This window comes from Ceratotherium simum, chromosome 12 (genome assembly GCF_057802395.1).
Source record: "Ceratotherium simum simum isolate JZ-2026a chromosome 12, ASM5780239v1, whole genome shotgun sequence".
NCBI classification, from domain to species: Eukaryota; Metazoa; Chordata; class Mammalia; order Perissodactyla; family Rhinocerotidae; genus Ceratotherium; species Ceratotherium simum.
In genome coordinates this window covers 54,066,191-54,090,023 of record NC_141911.1, presented here as the reverse complement: position 1 = coordinate 54,090,023, position 23,833 = coordinate 54,066,191, and the positions used below count along the sequence as shown (strand labels likewise).

At 36.1% G+C, this 23,833-nt stretch overlaps 1 protein-coding gene across 1 annotated transcript; it reads left to right on the top strand.

Moving 5' to 3' along the window:
* The first annotated feature begins 298 nt into the window (after positions 1-298).
* SLC25A31 (solute carrier family 25 member 31) lies at positions 299-22,628 on the top strand. The gene is made up of 6 exons (XM_004426616.3): positions 299-591; positions 7,831-7,958; positions 15,261-15,378; positions 16,747-16,901; positions 18,536-18,661; positions 22,250-22,628. Exons 1-6 carry the CDS (start codon positions 351-353, stop codon positions 22,448-22,450), a joined length of 969 nt encoding a protein of 322 aa, XP_004426673.1. The 5' UTR covers positions 299-350; the 3' UTR covers positions 22,451-22,628.
* Positions 22,629-23,833: the final 1,205 nt, after the last annotated feature.

Below are 23,833 nucleotides of genomic sequence, written 5' to 3'. Positions count from 1 at the left end.
CGGCTCGTAACCCCCTGCCTCCTGACCCTGCCCCGACCCAGCAACGAAAGCCCGGCACCGAGGCTTCCCCACCTGGCAGGAGAGCCGGGCACCGAGGGTTCCCCAGGCGGCACCGCGCGCCTGGGAGCCACGTGCCGGGAGTCACGTGGCTGGCACCTTGCGGCAGGAGGCCGTTGGACGCGCCTGCGCAGCTCCCCCGCCCGCCCTGGTGCTCTGGTTTCCCGGCATTCTGAGCGCCGCTTTCCCGCCAGGACGAAGGTGAAGCGGTTTTCTGCTTCCTTTCGTCTATCCCAAGCTCTCTTTAAGCTGCAGCGGGACGGACGACCCATTTTTACGTCCGTCGTCCCACCATGCAGCGTGAACCTCCGAAGAAGGCGAAGAAGAAGGCGGAAAAGCGTCTCTTCGACGCCGCGTCCTTCGGGAAGGACCTGCTGGCAGGCGGGGTCGCCGCAGCTGTGTCCAAGACGGCAGTGGCGCCCATCGAGCGGGTGAAGCTGCTGCTGCAGGTGCAGGCGTCGTCCAAGCAGATCAGCCCCGAGGCGCAGTACAAGGGCATGGTGGACTGCCTGGTGCGGATTCCCCGCGAGCAGGGTGCGTACGGGAGGCCGGCTTCCCAGAAGCGAGTGTGGGCCGGGAGGGGGCGATTGCGGGCCTCACGGCCGTGTCTGTCGGTGATGAGTCTGTTTCTTCATCTTCGCCAATTCCATTTGTTAAGCAATCTAAGAGGCTCTGCTTTCCCAGGGCCCAGAAGGCCTACACGTGACCAGTCGTGGTGCAGGGAAGACTACCACCTTCTCTTTCTATAAATTTCTCCCTCGCAGCAGGATTTACACCTTGGTGCCCCTGTGCCTGGCTCAGAGGAAAGTGGCTGACCCCCCCAGGATTGGAGGAGATGCCATTAGGCACGCTGCTGTATGTTAACAGGTGCTTTAAGTTGTTTAAATGTTTGTTGAAATAATACGTTTAAGAGAAATATTCTAAATATGGAAACACTGGGGCCTCCCAGTAGTCTGGTATCTATTCAGTGAAAAGTTCTCTTTATTCTTGAGAACTACTGAAGACCAGGGCTGAGACTAAAGAGGCACTCCACCTCTGCACAAATTTGAGGGGGGCGCCAAAAAAAGGAGAGACAGATAATATTTTTAAAAATCAAAATTAATGTGAAAAATCCAAAGTGAGCAAAATATCAACATTTTAACTAAAGACAGGATCAGTATTACCAGTTTTTTCTTTTTGCATCAGGCCCTGTCTTTATTTAAAATTTTGATATTTTTGTTCATTTTGGAATTTTTTCTGTTAATATTGAAATGATTTCAAGGAATAAGTTATGAAGGTGCTTTGTTAACCATTAAATGCCCTCCTGTTGCAGAATGGCTTCTAAGGTTGCTGAGTGGATAAGAGGATAAATTTATCAGAAATCTATAGTCCACTCGTATAGTTGGATTCAATTGAAAACTATGCGAACTTTAAGAAAGAAATAGGTCTATTTACTGCGTATTCTGAATAAGAGGTGAAGGGTTTTCGTCCACTCCTAAGTCTAGGGCAGGTTACTCTCCTATAAAAAAGCATTCTGTCCCTAGAGATGTGTTTACTACTCTTCTTGACCTGTTGGGTCCCCTATTTGGGGATGAGGGTAGACTCTTAAGGCATCGTCTAACTTGAATTTAGAATGCCCATTTGGGAGCTGAGCTCAGATCTTTCATAGTGAGTGGTTCACCTCTCCCTACTCCCATTTATTTTATCAGAGCAAGCTTCCCATTTCCCCCAAGATTTTTATGGGAAAAGTAGAAACCTATCTCTCCTTGGCTTGTATTCTAAGACCTCTTCAGAGAAGTAGGGGCCTCTGTATTATTAGCTAATCTGCTTTATCTGTTTAGTCAGGTGAAGTTAAATATTCTGATCAGATTGTGCTGACCACTGCTAATTTATTTTATGTTTTAAATGTTTTTTGTAATATTTAAACCTAAATGTATTCGGTATGGCTCTTGTAAATTGAGATCTTCCTGGATAGTATTCCGGTCCCTGCTTTCTTCACCTTCCAAGATGAGATGGTCCTAAGCAGAACTTTATAGGTGTTTTCTATTCTTATATACAAGACTTGTTATGAATACACCGTGGTATATCCTATGGTAAGAGGATATACTTACCTAGTACTATTCTATACTTAGGATAGGATATCCTATCCTATACTCTGAGTGGATTGGATCCTATACTCTGAGTGGATTGGATCCTATACTCTGAGTGGATAGGATATCCTATCCTATCCTATACTCTGAGTGGATTGGATCCTATACTCTGAGTGGATTGGATCCTATACTCTGAGTGGATAGGATAGGATAGGATAGGATATCCTATCCTAAGAGTAATTCACAACAGGAATAACAGTGCCATCTAGGGGCATTTTTGGAAACTTGTGGGGAATTTTTTGTTTAGCACCAAGATAGAGAGGTGTAATCCTTAATTGCAATGGTATGAAAGGCAAAAGCCAGGGATGCTAAACATCCTGCTGCTGTTATGTGGCCAGTCCTACACAACGAAGACTTATCCTGCAACCTGAATGACTCAGATCTCCCACTAGACATTCATGTAGCAGTAAAACCTGTTTATGATTATCTAAGCCTAGATTCTAACTCTGATTTACTTACAAATACACACTATCTGGGGCGTAGTTCTGGTATACACTTGATTGCATTAATGCAGCTACCATGTAAGTAGAGGGAAGGTTGTATTTTGTTTTGTTCAGAATTTTACTGAGAGTTGTTCATCGCTGTGAAAACTCATGTCAGCAACTCTGCTTGTCGCATTTGGTCACCACTTATATCGCCTGCATTTTTGACTGTTGAATTCATGGTGATTGTACATATATTTTCTGGAATTTACCTTCTGTCTCTTTTTTGAAAGTCAAGACACATCCCCATCTCAACTGTTCTGAAGTTTTGCTTGTTTTCATGTTTTCTCTAATTTTACTTATAAGTTTTACTTTCTTTAGGCAACGTGGAATGAGCCTAAGAGATGTGAACTCAGAAAGCACAACATTATCCAGAATGGATTTTTATATAGAGGCAGTAGGGATTTAATAGCTCTAAGTCTAGAGTCAGATCTGGAATCAAGTCCCAGCCTTTCCCTTACCTTATGACCTTGAACAATTTTTTTTTCTCTTTTCGTGAGGAGATTGGCCCTAAGCTAACATCTGTTGCCAATCCTCTTTTTGCTTGATGAAGATTGTCCCTGAGCTAACCTCTGTGCCAGTCTTCCTCTATTTTGTTTGTGGGACGCTGCCACAGCATGGCTTGATAAGCGGTATGCAGGTCTGCATTCGGGATCTGAACCCGCAAACCCCAGGCGGCTGAAGTGGTGCACGTGAACTTAACCACTACCCTACTGGGCCGGCCCCTGAACAATTTTTATTTAACCTCTCTCTGCCTCAATTTCCTCATTTGTATACTGGGTATAATAATAGTACCTACCTGATATGGCAATTGTGAGGGTTAAACAAGATAATGCCTGTAAAGTATTCAACCACATGTCTGTTGCATAGTTAGTGCTCAATAAATTTTAACTCTTTAATCATTATGTATTCCTATTTTACAAACATGTATTCCTCATGTTCATTTGTAAATGAGTGTATGGGATAAACTTGCATTGTACATAGAGTAGATTTTTGTAATCTCTGAGGGAACCTAAAGAGTACAATTACGATGTATATTTGAATAAAACCCTGAAACCTGGCCCCGGAAATATTTCTATAGAAAATGCATTCAAAATTCCACTTTGAGGTTCCTCCCCCTTTGCACTCTTAGCAAGGACATTGGAGCTTCTAAAAGCATGGTACAGCAGTGAGATGCAAAGAAGGGAATAAGAATAAATTTTTTAAGTGTGTTCTGTGGAAAAAGAAGTTAACACAGGGGTTCTTAACCTGACATCTGTAGCTTTAGGGAATCCATGAATTCTGTGAAATATATGCAAAAGTATTTTATGTATGTGAGATTATATTTTTTTCAGACACAACCCATTAAGCTGCCAGCTCTCCTCTTATACTTCTAGGGATTTACTTGTTTCTAGATTTTCACTGGGACACTGACATTTGTTTTGATGAATCCTCTCGGTTTTTTTCTTGCAAATACAATTTTGCTACAAGGAACAGATTCTTTAGCCAACTCTAGCAAACTCCTTTAGTCATAAATCTGGCACTCTGTCACAGTCTCATGTTAATTTCCAGATGTCTTTGTCATCACAATCTCCCATTTATATTCAGTACATTAGCCAAAGTTATAAACCTTATACTGCTCTTATATGACACTCTTTTTTGAAATAAATATTAATTCAGTACTATAATCATAATTACAGAATTATAACTAATAACTCATAATCTGAAACTCGTAATATCTCAATACCATCCAACTAAATCAGCCATTTCTAAAATGACTATTAATATTTAAGAGCCATGTATAAAATGGGAATTCTGTTACCTTTTTGATATATGACACTTTTTCTAAACTCAGTTTATTAGTTTTTTTTTTAAACCAAGATGATTTCAGCTTAAATCCCATTTGATCAGATTGGCAATTTTCTAGCCAAAATGTTTTTCTTGATCCTTTTAAGATTGACTTTGTCCTCTGCCAGCAATCTGTCATTTTGTTACTGTATTGTGTTACTATAAACCATGGTCTAGGAAATCATTCTTATTCTTCAATATCATTTACACAGTCATATTTCATTCTATATTTCTTTTCCAGGTCTGACCTCTGAGAAAATACAAATGTTTAACTATGTTCTTAAATGTGTTTATTAACTAAAAAGAACTTAAAAATCACTAAAAATACCTCTAAAAATTAGATTCACTAACCTCCCTCAGTAATTCAGTGTGGCCAAAACTAGCAAGAACTATTCCTTTGTAATTTGCTTACATTTCTCATGTTTTAAGATTTTTATTTTGCTTCCATTAAAGAAAAACTTTTGACTTTCTTAGTAGAGAAAATATGCACGTGATTAGAGCATTTATGGAGAAGTATTGTAGTTAAGGGACTGAGTTGTTGAGCCAGATTGCTTGGGTTTGACTTGCAGCTCTCCAATTTTCTGACTAAGTGATCTTGGGCAAGTTACTTAACTTCCCTCTGCCTTAGACGTTGTTTTTAACTTATTTCTTCATCTTTAGAATGGAGAGACTATGCAAATCAAAACCACAATGAGATATCACTTGACACCTGTCAGAATGGCTTTATTAAAAAGACAACAAATAACAAGTGTTGGTGAGGATGTGAAGAAAAGGGAACCTTCATACACTACTGGTGGGAATGTAAATTAGTGCAGCCACTATGGAAAACATTAAGGAGGTTCCTCAAAAAATTAAAAATAGAACTATCATATGATCCAGCAATTCCACTTCTGGGTATTTATTCAAAGAAAACAAAAATGCTATTCCAGAAAGATATATGCACCTCTATGTTCATTGCAGCATTATTTACAATAGCCAAGATATGGAAGCAAAGTCAGTTTCCATTGATAGATGAATGGATAAAGAAGATGTGGTATATATATAGAATGGAATATTACTCAGCCATAAAAAGGAATGAAATCTTGTCACTTGCAACATCATGGATGGACCTGGAGAGTATTATGCTAACTGAAGTAAGTCAGGCAGAGAAAGAGAAATACTGTATGATTTCATTTATATGTGGAATCTAAAAAACAAAACAAATGAACAAAGAAAACAAAACAGAGACAAACTCATAGATATAAAGAACAAACTGTTGGTCAACAGAGGGGAGGGGGGTGGGGGGATGGGCTAAATAGGTGAAGGAGGATTAAGAGGTACAAATTTCCAGTTATAAATAAGTCACGAGGATATAACGTACAGCATGGGAATGTAGTCAGTCATATTGTAGTAACTTTATATGGTGACACATGGTCACTAGACTTGTGGTGATGATCATTTTGTATATAAATGTCAAATCACTATGCTGTATGCCTGAAACTAAAGTAATATTGTATGTCAGCCATACTTCAGAAAAAAAATAATAAAGCAAGTCACATAATCAAAACAAAAATAAAGTAGACTAATAGTACCTACCTACCTCAAGGGTGATTGTGAGGATTAAATGAAGATAAAGCAGTTCCTAGAAATTAGTATTGTTATTTTTGTTAATATTGCCTCAAAACTTTTTATATTAACGTTTTGTTTTTGTTTTTGTTTTTTTTTGGTGAGGAAGATCAGCCCTGAGCTAACATCCATGCTAATCCTCCTCTTTTTGCTGAGGAAGACCAGCTCTGAGCTAACATCTATTGCCAATCCTCCTCCTTTTTTTTTTTTTTCCCCAAAGCCCCAGTAGACAGTTGTATGTCATAGTTGCACATCCTTCTAGTTGCTGTATGTGGGACGCAGCCTCAGCATGGCTGGAGAAGTGGTGCGTCAGTTTGCACCTGGGATCCGAACCCGAGCCGCCAGTAGCAGAGTGCGCGCACTTAACCGCTAAGTCACGGGGCCGGCCCTATTAACCGTTTTTTAAATAGGGTTTTATTTACCATACTTTAATATTTTTAGGACTTTTCTAAGATTTGTTTCTCCAGAAACCCAAAGCTGGAGTAGAGCTTTGGAGTCAGACAGAACACTTGATTCTAAATCCTGGTTTGGCTGAAACCATGTTTTTAAAGTTTTTAAACTTTCAGTTTGTGCATGTGTAAAATGTGTACTATAGGAGAACCTACATCGTAAGCATAACATGATGATTAAATGAAGTAGACATATGAAGGTTTTACCAGTGTCTGGCACAAATTAAATGCTCAGGAAGTGGTAGCTATTACTATTACATGTTAAATGTCTTCGTATCAGCTGTGAGTACTGAGAAGGTTGTTCCTTGGCTATTAAATATGCTTCTTAATTGTCTTTGTGCAATTGCTTTGTATTCAGCTTGGGATTCACCGAGATTTTGTGTTTTTTTCCCACAGAGCATATTTACTTATTTAGCAAACAAATATCTTTCCCTCTGTGTACTCATCTAATCTTACTCTCAGTCTCTGAGCACCAGCCCAGTCAACTGAGGTTATTTTCATTTGAATCTTTTTTCTTTAGAAGACTGATTCTGGGTATTCTCCAAGCTGAGACTAGAGGTATCCTATTCAGAGTAGCAGGGTCAAACCATTTAACAATTTGCAATCTAGTAAAAACAACTGACTGCTGAAGAGCTAGCCTATTGTATTCTAGGGCAACTCTGGATTATAAAGGCAGCTCTGAGTTATAAGGGTAACACAATGACTGAATTATAAGGATTGGAGTCCATGGAGATTTGAAGTGGGAACGTTATTGACCTCAAAAATTTCCTCCAGTTGTTCCATCAGGCCTCTGGAGACTGCTTTGAATTGTAAATTGATCCCTTTTCCGCTAGGTTCCAGAACATAAAGATAAGGATGGTTTAGACTCTCATCCGTTTCTCGTTTTCAGAAGTGTATATACAAACCAATTTTGTTCTACCAGCCTTATCACCATAGGAATTGTATAGCATGATTTGAAAATGAGGCTAAGGATTACTAGCTTCTCTGACAAATACTAGTGAGCTCTATTTTTCTACTAGTAAAGAGCCCTATATTCAACTGATAATGCTTTCCATAGGTTTTTAGGTATTCAAGGATTTTTAGTGGAAATTAACAAAATTGGAATGGGGTACCTGGAGGTAACACTACCTTTTTTCTTCAGTGGAGACACACATAAACTTTATTTTTTCTCATGAGAAAGGGTATAAGTTTTAGATAGTTCAAATAGCTAAGTTTGTTAAAACTATTCTGGGAATTATTTAATAATAATACAATTTAAGTTTAGTATATTTTCTTTTGTAGGTTTCTTTAGTTATTGGCGTGGCAATTTGGCAAATGTTATTCGATATTTTCCAACACAAGCTCTAAACTTTGCTTTTAAGGATAAATACAAACAACTTTTCATGTCTGGAGTTAATAAAGAAAAGCAGGTAAGTATATTTTAATATCTAAAATTTTCTGATAAATAGTTGGATTTGTCTTATGTGTGATGTTTTATTTGCGGAGGAGGTGCTCAAGTGGTAGAAAAAAATAATAAAACACAGTAACTATTAACATAATATATAGTAAGTTATAGAAATTATATATGAAAAACAGAATTATGTTAACTTTTACAAGTTTCTCTAAACCTCTTGACAATTTTAATAACTAAAGAATGTTTTGTCTCAAGGCAGTGTTTCTCTGAATAAATATTTATTTTAATGTAGTTTACATTTTATTATCACTATTCTGCTGCACTAGGAAAATACAGCGTTTTATCTACTTTCATTAAGCAAAAAAAGCAGTCAATAGATATGTATTCCTATGAGTGGGGAAATGTATTCCCTAGAGAGATAAATTGTTTCTTCTTTATGACTAAGGATCTATTTAGGTGAGATTAAAGTGCATAGGAAGATCACATGAAACAAAATAGGAAAACGATAAATTTAAGTTAGAGAATTCTCTTTTTTTATTGCAAATGTGCTTTTTATTTTCAAGGTAATTACTCCCTTGGTTACAAAATCTCAGTTTTAAAATTTCCCGCTCATCTGAACTGTATGTCATTTGTCCTGGTCTCTTTTTGTTTTGTTGCCTCCATGTACACTATACCACCTACATTACTCTCAAGGTCTTCCCTTCACCCTTATAAAGTCTCTCTTCCCTTTCTTTCTCTTTTTATCTTCCCCTCAACCAACTAACCAACCAAGCTGTCCTAGCAGGTTCTTTAAAAGCAACTGTTTCTGGAACATTTCTTTGTTGCTGTCTCCTTTAATTTCCTTTTAGACCCTGTATTCCTTTTTTTTCACAATTTATATTTCATTAACAAATATTTATTGACTGCTTTCCACTGTCTATTATGTAGTGGGAGGTATAAAGGTAATAAAAAAAAAATTCTTGGGGCCGGCCTGGTGGCGCAGGCAGTTAAGTGTGCACGCTCCGCTTCCATGGCCTGGGGTTCGCAGGCTCGGATCCCGGGCGCACACCGACGCACTGCTTGTCTAAGCCATGCTGTGGCGGCGTCCCATGTAAAGTGCAGGAAGATGGGCACAGATGTTAGCTCAGGGCCAACCTTCCTCAGCGAAAAAAGAAGAGGATTGGCATCGGATGTTAGCTCAGAACTGATCTTCCTCGCAAAAAAAATAAATTAAATTAATTAATTAAAAAATTCTTTAGACTTAGAAGATCTGGATTGGATCCTGGCACTCTGCTTGTTTAGCTTTGTGAGTTTTTGAAAGTCACCTCTCTGATCCTTAGTTTCCTCATCTAAAAATTGGACATTATTGTGAGGTTTAGATGAGATTACATGTAAAGTGCTTATTGTAGTGCTGTGCTATATGATAGGCACTCAGAAAAATGTTCCTGTCTTCTCCAGCAGTCCACTCTAATAATTGGAACTTCTCTTGACTCAGAACCTGTGTCAGAGGTCCCCAAGACCACCTTCACATTCAGTGATTCACTAGGACTCGAACTCAGAAAAGCTGTTATACTCATGGTTTATTACAGCAAAAGGATATAGATTAAAATCAGCAAAGGGAAAAGAACAGAATCCAGGAGAAACTAGCTGCAGGCTTCCAGTTGTCCTCTCCTAGTAGAATCACGTGGACAGCACTTAATTCCCTCAGCAATGATGTTGGACAACACATACGATGTGCTGCCAAATAGGGTTGCTCACTTGAGCATTTGTGTCCAGAGATTTTGGGGGAGTCAGTTGCATAGGCATGGAAAGTGACAGAACTTAACCTCTCAGTCTCCAGCCACCGCCCCTCTCCCCCAAGAGGTCCAACTGATGTAGTTTAGCCCAAAGCCGCAAGCATACAAAAACCGTTTTTTACCATAAATCACGTTAGCATAAACTGTCTGGTGTGGCCCAAAGCCTCAGGCATAGAAGGACACTCTTATCAGGTAAGATATTCCAAGGGCTTGGAGGTTATCTTGAAGGAACTGATCAAGGGCCAGTCCTGAACATCTTTTCAGTATGTGCAGGGTTTGGACAATGCAGGCCTGCTGAGTTAACCCTTTACTGAACACTTCCTACCCCACATCCCAAAAAGATAATTTCTATAAGGCTAAGCTAAATGGAGCAATTAAAACCAGAATTAACCAGAATATTTATGGTACTAACATCTATTCCTAACAGTGTAAATAACATGGCTCTAAAAATTTTAAAGTTAACTTTGATCCTTGCTGAAAATCTGTAATAAATTTCAAGTTAGTAGAGCCTGAGGTAAAAACATTTTTAGTATGCCTATAAAGAACATGCTGTCTTTAGAATGTAAAGGTATTCAGTCACAATTAATAGTGTAATATTTAAACATATATTATTTACTAAATTTGGATATTAATGACCCTTACATTTCTGCCATTGGGCATCAAAATTTTATCCCATATCTGCCCTCTCCTCAAAAAGAAGTACAAAAAGAAAACTGAAAAAAAAAATCAATATTTTTGGGCTTTTTTTAACCTAGTCTTAAAAGAGGCAGAGAAGATAGAAAAAACAAATACAGTATGTGATTTTAAGTGATTGATCTACCACAATGAGATATCACCAGACATGTATCAGAATGGCTAAAATAGTGACAACACCAAATGTTAGCAAGGATGCAGAGAAGCTGAATCATTCTTACATTGCTGGTGGGAATGTAAAATGATACTGCCACTCTACAAAAGAGTATGACAGTTTCTTACAAACTAAACATGGACTTATGATACAACCCAGCAGTTTTACTCTTGGGCATTTATCCTAGAGAATGAAAACTTATGTTCACACAAAAACCAATCTACACAGTGTTCATAGAAGTTTGTTTCATAATAGACAAAAATCTGGAAATAATCCAAATGTCCTTCAGCAGGTGAATGGCTAAACAAACTATGGTGCCTCACACCGTGGAATATTACTCAGCAATAAAGAGAAACAAACTTTTGATAAAACAAATACTGTATGATTCTACTTACGTACCTAAAATAGGCAAATTCGTAGAGACAGAAAGTAGAGTAAAGGTTACTAGGGGCTGGAGGGAGGGGAGATGGGGAGTTATTATTTAATGGGTACAGGGTTGCTATTTAGGATGATGAAAACGTTTTGGAAATAGTAGTGATGTTCATACAGTATTGTGAATGTACTTAATGTCACTGAATTATACATTTAAAAATGGCTAAAATGGTAAATTTTATGTATATTTTACCACAACTTTTTTAAAAAGAACAAACTTTTGATACATGCAGCAACTTTGGATGCTAAGTGAAAAAAAGCCAATCTCAAAAGTCATTTGCTTTCTGATTCCATTTATATAACAGTCTTGAAAGGGCACGATAATAGAGATGGAAAACACAATAGGGGATTCCAGGAGAAAGGGAGGTGACTGTGGCTATGAAAGGATAGCACTGGGGATCTGTATCATGGAACTGTTGACTAATGGTGGTGGTCACATGAATCTGCACATGTGATAAAACTGCATAGAACTAAATATACATGCAAATTGTGAAATCTGAATAATGTAGGTTTTTATCAATGTTAATTTCCTCTGCTACAGTTAATGCTAGATAGTACCATTGAGGGAAACTGGTTGAAGAGTTTACAGACTCTCTGTGTTATTTCTTAGGATGCATGGGAATCTGCAGTTATCTCAAAATAAAAAGCTTTTCAAAAATAACCGTGGTAGGGAGGTGTGTGCGTACTGTATATTGTTTCACTGAATTTTCACCTCACCCTTTGAGGTAGTTATTCTTACCCCAAATGTATAGGTAAGGAGAGCAAGACTCAGAGCTTAAAGCACTTGCCCAAGTCATTTGTTCAGGTCTTCTAACTCCCAAATTCAGATCCTTCCACCACACTCTATTCCTCTCTCAGCAGAGGTCACTAGACTGGATGAGCCTTAGCTGAGCCTGGGTGTAAAATGTTTCTCTGCTACCCCTGAGCAGCTTCCAGCACAGCCCTCAACAGAGAAGACTAGAACTTCGCCCAGCTCTCTTCCGTGCCCAGACAAACTGTTAGAAAGAACGTTGGTCCCAGGGCATTTGTTCTTTGATGCATCATTGAGTCTGTTCACACAGTATCTATTTGTCAACAGTTGGAAATAAAAGGATTGTTTTCCTCCAAAACTCTCAGACTCTTTCATCCTCCTCTCCCTTCCTGATTCCTCTCCATTGCCCTTTCTTTTTACAGTATAGTAATATGTGAAATTACTAAATTATAGTAACTGAAACACATTTATATTGCTATAGCACCTCTCCTGCATCTATTTTATTTTCAAGCTTAATTGTGGAGGGACAGATTTTGTTTATTACACAAACACTTGCAGGATTATCATCCAACATAGATTCTAACTTTTTTTCTCCCTCTTCTTCCTTCCTTCCTTCTTCCCCCACTACGTCCCTTCCTTCCTTCCTTCCATCAGTAGGTTGGCCATACTATTTATACATGTTGTGCCTGCCTAAGTCACTTTTTCATAGGCCCCACTTTCACTATCATAAGTGTCCTGGTTTGAATAATAAATTATGTGATCATCCATCCAGAAAGTCATTGATCTGCCCTCTTTCTCTTATCTAGGAAGGAAAAAAAGATTAAATAGAACATAAGACGTATTTTATAAACCTTTATGCTGCATGTTTTGTTTGACTTATTTGGTTGTAAGAAGCAGAGACACAAATTACCTCAAGAAAAAGGTATTTATTGCAACGATACACTGGTACTGGAATTTGAACCAAAGGGAGCTCTAGGGATCGAATTATACTCTTCATCTTTGTCTCCCAAGTTACTTGGTCTGTCTCTCTCTCTCTCTCTCTAATGATCTGCTTTTTGTGTGTGTGTTTGCTATTTTCTCATTATTGCTCACCTTTTTAATTTACCTATACTTTTTTATTTCTTTTAAGTCCAGCGTTATATCATGGTGGTCCCTTCTGACCTTTCAGAAGGCCAGAGGTTCTTTACCTGGGATCCATGCATGTTTGAGGAATACCTTAAACACACTACAAGTGTGTGTTTGTACATATATGATTTTTATTGCAAGAGGACCTGTAGCTTTCAACAGTCTCAAAGTAGACTGAGACCTAAAAAAAGTTATTTTATACCTTTTCTATTTCTATCCTTACTGCTAACTGGCATAGAGTTTCTAGAGTCAAATTCCCGAGAAATAGACTCTGGCCCAGCTCGTCTTTTTCTACCAGGTTACAGATCATCTACTAGACTGTGGATTAGCTACCCTGGTGTCAGATGCAATCTCCTGATCTGATTATCTCTATGTGATTATGAAACATGGCTGCCTATACAGAACTTGAGTTTCACTTAAAAGGAGCCATGGGAGTCTCAGGACAGTAAGTGGCATTCCAAGTACCCTTCATTGAATGCATTACTATTACTCTGGGCAAGGCCCCATGACTTGCTTTGTGAAATAAACAGATGAATTAAGAATCCTGGCCTCAAAAAAATGCGAACAGCAGAAATGTCCATAAATTGATGAATGGATAAATAAAATGTGGTAAATCCATATACAGTCACGCACCACATAATGAATGACGTTTCAGTCCATGACAGACCACATATACAATGGTGGTCCCATAAGATTAGTACTGTATAGCCTAGGTGTGTAGTAGGCTATACCATCTAGGTTTGTGTAAGTACACTCTATAATGTTCACACAACAACAGAATTGCCTAACGACACATTTCTCAGAACGTATCCCCGTCATTAAACGACACATGACTGTAATGGAATATTATTTGGCAATAGAAAGGAATGAAGTGCTAATACATGCTACAGTGTGGATGAGCCTTGAAAACATTATGTTAAATGAAAGAATCCAGTCACAGAAGACTACATATTGTGTTATTGCATGTATAGGAAATGTCCACAACAGGTAAATCTACAGAGATAGAAAGTAGCTTAATGGTTACCTAGGGCTCAGGTGGATGGAGGAGGATATGGAATGACTGCTAATGGGGAAGGATTTCTTTTTGGGGTGATGAAAATGTTCTGAAACTGGTGATGGTTGCACAACTCTGTGAATATACTAACAATCCATTGAATTGTATACTTTACATGGGTAAATTGTATGGTATGTAAATATATCTCAGTAAAGCTGTGAAATTAAAAAAAGTGATAATAATCCTGGCCTCAAGAAATGTGTAGTCTGTAAGAGGTAAGATAAGACATGCACACAAATAATTATAAATTGAAAGTAGAAAGTGATTGTAAGTATTAAAAAAATGAGAATCTGGAACAAATTGACAGTTTACATATTGGGCACATGATTCACCTTTAATTCTCTGAGGGGTGAAGTATTTATGGGAAGAAGGTATGATTACATACAGTTTTGGATGGGTTGGAGGTCAGAGCTTTCAGTGGAAGAAGGCGAATTTGAATTAGAGCATAAATCAATAACTTACTGTTTAAGAAAGATAGGAAGGGCATTCCACACCAAGAGAAAACTGAGAATTCCCAAGTTAACTGAGACTTAAAACTATTGTTAGAAATAAGAGTCAGAGAATAAAGCAAGAAACTGAGCTTGACTAGAATATTATTCTCTTTAAGGTATTTAATGGTTACAGCAGCCTTGTACCCTAGGTTTTCTATAACAGCTCCAATTCAAGTATTCCTTTCTTCTCCAGTAAGCTCTAGATGTTGAGAAGCAGTGTGCTGGACCTAAGCAGAGCACATTTTATATGTTTATCAAAAAGAAACTCAACAGCCCATGTGAACCAGTAGATCGATAAGGCATAACTTACGTGCCACTCAACTACATTATAATTGATTTCTGCCACTTTTCATGTTAGCATTTGAACATAATATATATTTTTGAGCTGTTTAAATTTAATTCTACTAAAGTTACAAAGTAAAATTGTGGCATTATAAAGTATTACTGCCCCACCACCAAAAAAAGACGCAACTAATGCCTCCATAGATACTTGACATTTTAGTCATAACTAACACTATTATTAACAAAAAATGTATACAGTCTAAAGAGATGATTATCTTCTGTGGCCTTTTTTGCTAACGTGGGCGACTTTTACTGGAGGACATTAACAAAATATCTTGGAATTTCAGTATGTCAGCATCTAAACTGTATCTCCCAGACTGCCTGGTAAGAAACAAAGGCTACATGGACATGAAGAGAAGTATTTTGGATAATATGATATGCATTATCATAGATGTTTACTTTATAAAAGCAGTTTGTAAGTCTGGCTTTTTAAGCTTTATGAAAAATGATTTTAAACAGATTCTATAGTTTAATAACCATTTTTTAATTAATATCTTTCAGTTCTGGAGGTGGTTTTTGGCAAACCTTGCTTCTGGTGGAGCTGCTGGGGCAACATCCTTATGTGTAGTATATCCGCTAGATTTTGCACGAACCCGATTAGGTGCTGATGTTGGAAAAGGTATGGGATTTTTAGAAATACTAACTCTTCCTTCTTTATGTTTTGAACAATGTATTATTTATTGTAGAGTTATGCTATAACAGCAGTGTCAGATACAGTCTAAAAATTTTATTCTCAACCAAATGGTAGAGTCATTGGGCCTTAAGATTACTACTTTTCTCTTTTCCCTTAGAAGAGGGAAGGGGAAGGCCAACAGTGTAGTAACAAAAGAGCAAACACAAAAACTGCTTATAACTTACTTCCAGTTTTTTCGTAGAGAATCATCTCCCACATCCCTGTATGCACTTATTCCAGTCTCCACTATGGCTCCTCTCTGGGTTAGATGTATAACTCTCATCCTAGAGATTCCCTTTGCCTCTGTCTTTACTTATTTATCACATCTTCCTGTGTTTTTGTTACACCCTTGTTTTGGTAGATTATGTTCTTTGGGAGCTTTCTGGGAAGAGTGGATGGGAGATAAATTGAGATCTTGCATGTCTAAAAATGTCTCTGTTTTCCCTTCTTAATATTTGGCTATATATAAAATTCTGCCTTTAAAGTTATTTTCTTTCACAACTTTGAAAGCATTACTCTGGATTCTAGTTTCTAATATTGCTCTAAAGAATTTGATCTCTTACTGCTGATCCTTTTGTATGTGACTTTTTTCCTCTTTAATTACCTTATATCCCTAATGATTTGACATTTCACAATGATGTATCTTGGTGTGTCTTTTTTCAGTAATTGTGGAGGTAACTCAGTTGGCCCCATTCAATCTGGAGCCTTACCCATTCTGAGGAGCAAGTCACTTGGCTGCTCACGGTGAAGTTGTGGATTTTGAGCATCCAGCTGCTACTTTGCTTTCACTACAAGAGTTGTACTTAGTTCCTCTGATTTCTAAGTCTTTCTGAGGTTACTGGGTCAAATGGCTCGCTTCTCAACAATATCTCCCTCTGCAAGATAATAGGTTTCAGCTTTCTCTGCTCTACTTAGTGAGTTACCACTCTTCCACCTCCTTTCTATCTTGCTAAAATTTGTCGATTTTGTTCTCTGTCGTGTACTCTTCTTTGCCTATATGGCTTTAAAGCTGTTTTACTCCTTTAGTATCGTTTTAATAGAATTTATTAAGGGAGCAGAGATTTGTTCAACAAATATTTATTGAGTGCCTGCTGTGAGGCCCTTTTAATATTTTCAGTTAAAATCTTTTAAGATACTACTTGAAATCTTAATTATCTTTAAATAAATGGGAGGATTATGATTTGTTCCTTTTTTGTTAGATTTCTAAGTGACACCTCCACATAATTTAAATCTATAAAATGTTTAGTTTACTTTGATTAAGGTGTTTATCTGATATATAATGTTGCTAATAAATTTTAAATGGCTTTATTTTAGGTCCTGAACAGCGACAATTCAAGGGTTTAGGTGACTGTATTATGAAAATAGCAAAATCAGATGGAATTGTTGGTTTATACCGAGGGTTTGGTGTTTCAGTTCAGGGCATCATTGTGTACCGAGCCTCTTATTTTGGAGCTTATGACACAGTTAAGGTAATTTGGGGCTTTAACTAGTATATATTAAATAAATGGTTTGCTTCTTTTTATTCTAATTAGTAATATGTTCAGCAGTTATGTTTACTTTTAACTGTAGAAATCAAAATAAATGATGAAATAGACAGTATAGAATTCTCTTTAATCATGACTCAGCCATAACCTAATTAAATTATGACTCTATTGTAGATCTGACTTTAGATATAAAGCATAAACCCAAACATTAAGTTTTTGTGCTGTTTGCACTGAAAGATTCACTATACATCATGTTGCAAATAGAAAACATGCTAAGTAGGCTTACAGTATTATCAATCTTTGGCATATAGAAAAGCATCTTCTAACAGAGGTTTTCTGATTTTCCATTCACTTTATCATCACTTTTTTACATGCAAATAATCAATTTAATATCTCATCATTTTGGAAAGTAGGCAAGGCATAATTAGTTAAATGTAATAAAGGCTACTATAGCACGGTTATCTATTGGGTACTGTTAGATTCTGTACCGTATTATCCAGCTTGTTCTGCAATTTGCTTTTTTATTTCAGATTTTAATAGCACTTCCATAAGGTAGGAAGGAGAAAGATTGTAATAATGGCTACCACTTTTTGAGCTATTACTTAGTTCTAGGAAGCTTGTTAATAAGTACATTACATTCTCACAGTCTTCTAGGATAGCTTCTAATATCCCCATTTTAAAGATAAATAACCTAGGAATGGTTAAGTAATTTAAGTGGCAAGCCGAAATCCCATGCTGTTAATCATTACATCATAATGCTTCCACAAGGAAGCAATGCATTAATAACATGTTAAATGCAATAAATTAATATTATTTACTAAATAAGATTAAAACTTGAGGGAAATTTTATAATAGTTTTAGATATTATCTCTGCCCTCCCTCATTAGTTGAATGTTGAATGAATCAGTTGAATGTCATTTTTATTGTGGTCTGTACATATTAATTTTAGTTGGTAGTGTATTTTTTAAACAACTAAATTAATGGAAATTACAGGATCTTATGTATGTTTATTTAATCACAGGAAAATTTATGTGTATTCTCCCTCTGCTTTTCTCTATTATCACCTGTAGTGGTTGTGAAATTTAGGAATGTTTCTTCATTAGCTTAGAGCTTTAAAGCTGCTTATCAGATATCATCTATTGATGATAATAGCAGGCATACTTTAATTTTTTTCAACTATATAGGGAAGAGCCATGGAAGAACACTTTTGGTCACTGGCTGTGATCTCCCCTAGTTTTAGGTGCCATTAATAGCAAATCTCTTGTAATAGCAAATATGCTTTTCCTTTTCAAATATATTTTTAAAGTATAACCATGTATAGCATTCTTCTTTCTTATTGATCTCCTGTTATTATTTTAATCTTTCCATGTTAAATCCAACTGTTCTTTATTGCATTTTAAGTATCATTGAACCCTGTTTCATATAAGAATTATTCTTTTTTTTAATCCATTAGTTTATTTAAACGCTCCAAAAAAAAAGAAGGATGTCAATATATTAGCTCTATTTTAGAGATGAGGAAACTGAGGTTTAGAGAGTGTAAGCAAGAATTATTCTTTGACTTAAGGATTTAAGATATTTTGGAAATTTAGATGGTTACTTGATACATTTTTCTTTTCTAGGGCTTATTACCAAAACCAAAGGAAACCCCATTTCTTGTCTCCTTTTTCATTGCTCAAGTTGTGACTACATGCTCTGGAATACTCTCTTATCCCTTTGACACAGTTAGAAGACGTATGATGATGCAGGTATTTTATATTATTATTTGTAAGCTTAATCAAGTTTTCCAATATCTCTGATATTCAGGTATAATTTATTCAAGTTTTAGAGAAATTCTGGCTGAAAGGTGTAGGTCATTTGTTTTACTTACTAAAATAAATGCATGATGTGTTCTGTCTTATATTCTTTCCTATCCCAAAACAGCCATCATCCAGCAAAGCTTCTTCCTTGTCTGCTATCAGAACAGAAATGCCTTCCACTACTGTAGCATAAATTGGTTGGAGGCTATAGGGGGATGGCAGGGATTAGATGAGCATGTCTATCTTAACTGAATATTAGATTAAGTAGAATAAACCCAGTCACAAGCCATTGACATATGTCATCATTTGTTGTAGTATATTTTAATGAAAGTAAGTAATTTTTAACTCCAAGGATGAAAACTTGTTTATAATGATATGTGTTCTAAATATAAATCCCCAAACCAAAATTTTGATACATTCAATCTCTATTGCTATACTTGTTACATTCATTCCTTCAGCAAATATTTGAGTGCCTGATCTATGCTAAGCTATGGTGACACAAATAAGGCAGAGCCTGCACCCAAATTCATAGCACAGTATTAAAGGCTTTCAGTTAATGGTTTAAGTAGAAATGTGCATAGGTTCCCAGAATGCAATAGAGGAGGGGTGCCCAAATGCTTAAAGTAATGAACTGTGGCCTGTTGGTGAGCTAAATCTCAATAAATAAGCTTTTTCTCCAGACAGTGAGAGAATGTTCTAAGCAGAGAGGAAAAAACATACATAGAGGTATGGCTGGAAAAGTAGTTCAGTATACTCAGATGATAGATTTCATGAGGGCAAGTGAAAATAATGAGGCCAGAAAGCTAGAATAGTAATATAATGCTGCTTATGTGCCAGATACTGTCCTAAGCATTTGACAATTTTACTTGTTTAATTCTCAAAACAATGCTATGAGGTGTATGTACTATCATCATCTTCATTTTATGTCTACGAAATGGTCCTGGAAGAACCAAGTAGGCCACCTGAAAGGGTAAAGCATATCTAACCTATTACTTCACTCATGGACTATTCTTAAAGTAATTCTTTTTATTTATTTACTTATTTATTTACTTAGTTTTTGCTGAGGAAGATTCGCCCTGAGCTAACATCTGTGCCAGTCTTCCTCTGCTTTCTATGTGGGACACCTCCATAGCATGGCTGACGAGTGGACTAGGTCCACGGCTGGGATCCGAACCCACAAACCCAGGCTGCCAAAGTGGACTGTGCAGAACTTGAACCACTTGGCCATGGGGCCAGCCCCAGTTATTCCTTTTATATCTCTGTTTCCTCTTGATCTATATCTAGCTCCTGTTAATACATTGAAAGACTTTTTAAAATGGAAAATTAATTTGCATATAGACTATGGATTAGGTAAATGGTACTGTATGAATGTTAAATTTTCTGATTTTGATAACTACTTTCAGTATCTAAGAAAATATTCTTAGAAAATGCACACTAAAGTGTTTAAAGATAAGGGGCATGATATCTGCAACTTACTGTCAAAATAATTCAGAAAAAAATTATGAGGGTGTGGGCTTTTATATATATTTATTTGTGTGTGTGTGTATTGCTAGGGCTGCCATAACAAAGCACTACAAACTGGGTGGCTTAAACAGAAATTTACTTTCTCACAGTTCTGGAGAATAAAAGTCTGAGTGAGGTGTCCAGCAGGGTTGGTTTCTTCTTAGGGCCTCTCTCCTTGGCTTGTAGATGGCCATCTTTGCCCTATGTCTTCCCATGATCCTTTTTCTGTTTCTCTTCTTATAAGGATGGCCATATTGGATTAGGGGCCACCCTAATGAGTTCATTTAATCTTCATTACTTTTATAAAGAGCCTGTCTCCAAATATAATCACATTCTGAGATACTGGGGGTTAGGACTTCAATATATGAATTTTGTGGGGACACAATTCAGCCCATTTAGTACTCTTTTTTAATTTCTGTATTTTCATTTTATATCCCACAACTTTGTTAAACCCTATTACAAACACTAATCTCTATGTACACTCTTTGAAGTTTTTTTTTTTTTTACACTCACAGGTATATAATCTGCAAATAATACCAGGTTTTGTTTCCCCTTCTTTATCAATTCTTATACCTTTTATTTCCTTTTCCTCCATTTTTTCACTGGCTGAGACCTCTGATTCAGTGTTATATTAAAAAAGTAATAACTGACTACCTTGTCTTGTTCCTAATCTTACAGGGAATGCCTTCAATGTTACATAATTTAATGTTTGCTATAGATTTTTTATAGTTATTCTTTATCATGTTATGGCTGTTCCTTTCTGTTTTAGGTTACAACAATTTTGAATCATGAATGGTGGTCATGTTTTTTCTTTACTGATATGATGATATCATTTTTCTCTTTTCATATGATAATGTATTACATTAATCTGTTTTCCAGAGCTAAACCAACCTCATATGCCTGGGATAAATCCAGCTTCATCATGATGTATTGTGTTTTGTATCTCTTACTGAGTTTGGTTTGGTAGTTTTTGTTCAGGATTTCTGCATCCATGTTTCAGTGACATTGGCTTCTAATTTTTCCTTCTTTTATTGGCCTCATCTAATTTTGGTATCAAGGCAAGTCTCATAAAACATGTTAGGGAGTCTTCCCACTTTTTCTCTTCTCTAGAATAATTTCTGTAAGATTGGAATTAAATGTTCATTGAAGGTTTAGTAGAACTCATATAAAGCCATCTGAACACATGGTTTTCTTTATGAGATTTTCAAAAATTGATTGAATTTCTTTAATGAGTTTAGTATTATTCCAATTCTGTTGTTAAATTATACTTTTTTAGGAATTTATCCATTTCTTCTGAGTTTTCAAAATAATTGTCATGAAGTTGTTCATAATATCATCTTGCTCTTTCTTAATCTCTGGGTCATCTGTGGTAATGTTATCTTTGCCATCTCTAATAATTTTGGGGTCTTTTCTTGTTTTTCTTCAAACAGTGTTTCCAGAAATATGTCAGTAAATTATTTCAAATAATTACCTTTAGACTTTTTTTGCTTTCTGTTGTGTTTACTTTCTATTTCCTTTTTTTCTGCTGGTTATTTTCTTATTTCTACTTTCTTTAGGTTTATTCTTTTTCTAAAAAATGTTTAGGTTGCTCATTAATTTTCAGCCTTTTCTTGCTAACATTTCAAGGTCATTAATTTCCCTGTAAGTTACCACTCAGGCTGCATCTTACGAATTTAGTTAAGGAGTTTCATGGTTATTATTAGGTTTTAAATATTTTCTAAGATGTGTTTTTCTTAATATGATATTTTTCTAGTTATCTTTTTTGCTGTTGATTTCTCACTTAATTGCAATGTGGTGAGAGGATAAATCATGGTATGTGATGTCATCTTTTGAAATTTGTTAAGCCTAATACATGGTCAGTTTTCAAGTATGCCTGAAAAGTATGAGTATTCTCGACCTGCTGGGTACAATATTCAATATATGCCTAACTCAATATACTTATTCAACCTTTATCTATCCTTAGTGCTGAATAAAGTATATCTTAAGATAAAAGATATTAAAATAATGGCAAACTATTTATCTGTCTTCATATAGAGTGGTGAGGCTGAACGGCAATATAAAGGAACTTTAGACTGCTTTGTGAAGATTTACCAACATGAGGGAATCAATGCATTTTTTCGTGGTGCCTTCTCCAATATCCTTCGTGGTACAGGGGGTGCTTTGGTGTTGGTATTATATGATAAAATTAAAGAATTCCTTAATATCGATATTGGAGGCAGTTCATCAGGAGATTAAATTGAGAAATGCATATATTTAATTTGTTAAACATACAAATTACATAGCTGCCATTTGTATACATTTTGATAGTGTGTTATTACTGTCAGTATTTTCCTAAAGTGCTAATTCTGCGATAAAGCACAAGCTTTTTTCAAGGATTTAAATATTAAAAATCAGATAAAAGTCCTACTTAGACTTAAACTCACTTTAATGGACATTTTACTTATTATAAATAGTATATTTTATTTCTGTTAGTTTAAAATCCTTTTACTTCTGTGATGAAAAATTAAAATATATAATGCTAAAATCTAAGAAATGAAAGTATCTTCTTTTAAAATGCAATTCTTTTGATATAACTGTCTTCTCATCTTTTAAAAATCATACGACATGATAAATATTTCTTAAAAACTTATCAGGAGATGTCATCATTATATCTACAGGCTTAAGTAAGCTTTCTTCTACAGCATCTCTACTAAGACAGCTCAAGTATTACTATGTATAGTGTTTATGGTATCGTAGCTTTTAGTAAGCACAGATTCTAGATCTTATCACAAGAAATTGATAAGGCTTTAATGACACTTTAAACCCATAGTTGGAAAATAAAAGATATAAAATGGCATATCTGCTAACTTTTATCTTTAAAATAAATAAAATCTTGCTAATGTGACTATGTCTTGGAACAAAAAATATCCTCCTGAAAATTAGTTTGTGTACTCTGTATTGATAATAAAGGAAATTGAATACTGTTATATCTGAGGGTTTTTTTCCTTGATTCTAACTTTACTAATAAGCAGAGAGCAACAAAATTTTTGTCAGAATTGGGAACTGGCTTAAAGACAGACAGAAAGCAGGGTTTCCAAAGTTTTGTGCGGGAGTCTGTCTTGTTTTTCAGAAATGTTGTAGAGATAGTATATTTGAAATACCCAAGATTTTAAAGATCTAGTAGGTAAAGGAATGTTAAGCTAGTAGGGATAAATTATAGAAAGATTTTGTGAGGCTGTGAGTGGGCAAAAATGGGATGGGTGAACTTCCTGGTACACAGGCGCAAAGCATATTTCAAGGAGAATAATCCAAACTATACTTTTTAATATATTGGTGTTATCACTTGAGAAAAAGAATTAACTCTTTTGAAAACTCTCAACATGAGTTCTTGCGGTGGTCAATATAACACAGAGATATAGAAACAAAATAGAAAATGTTTTTCTTTCCTTCTACACTATCAGTAGTTCTGTTTGCCACAACAAAATGAAGATTTAAGATGGCCCCAAAAAAGGCAATTAAAATAATCAAATAGTCTCCATATAAAGATTAACTAAGAAAATATAAAAGTTTTTCATTTGCACAGAGACATGCTTAGGGTGAAGCAGTCTTTAAAATCCTGAATGACATGGATAGAGGGCA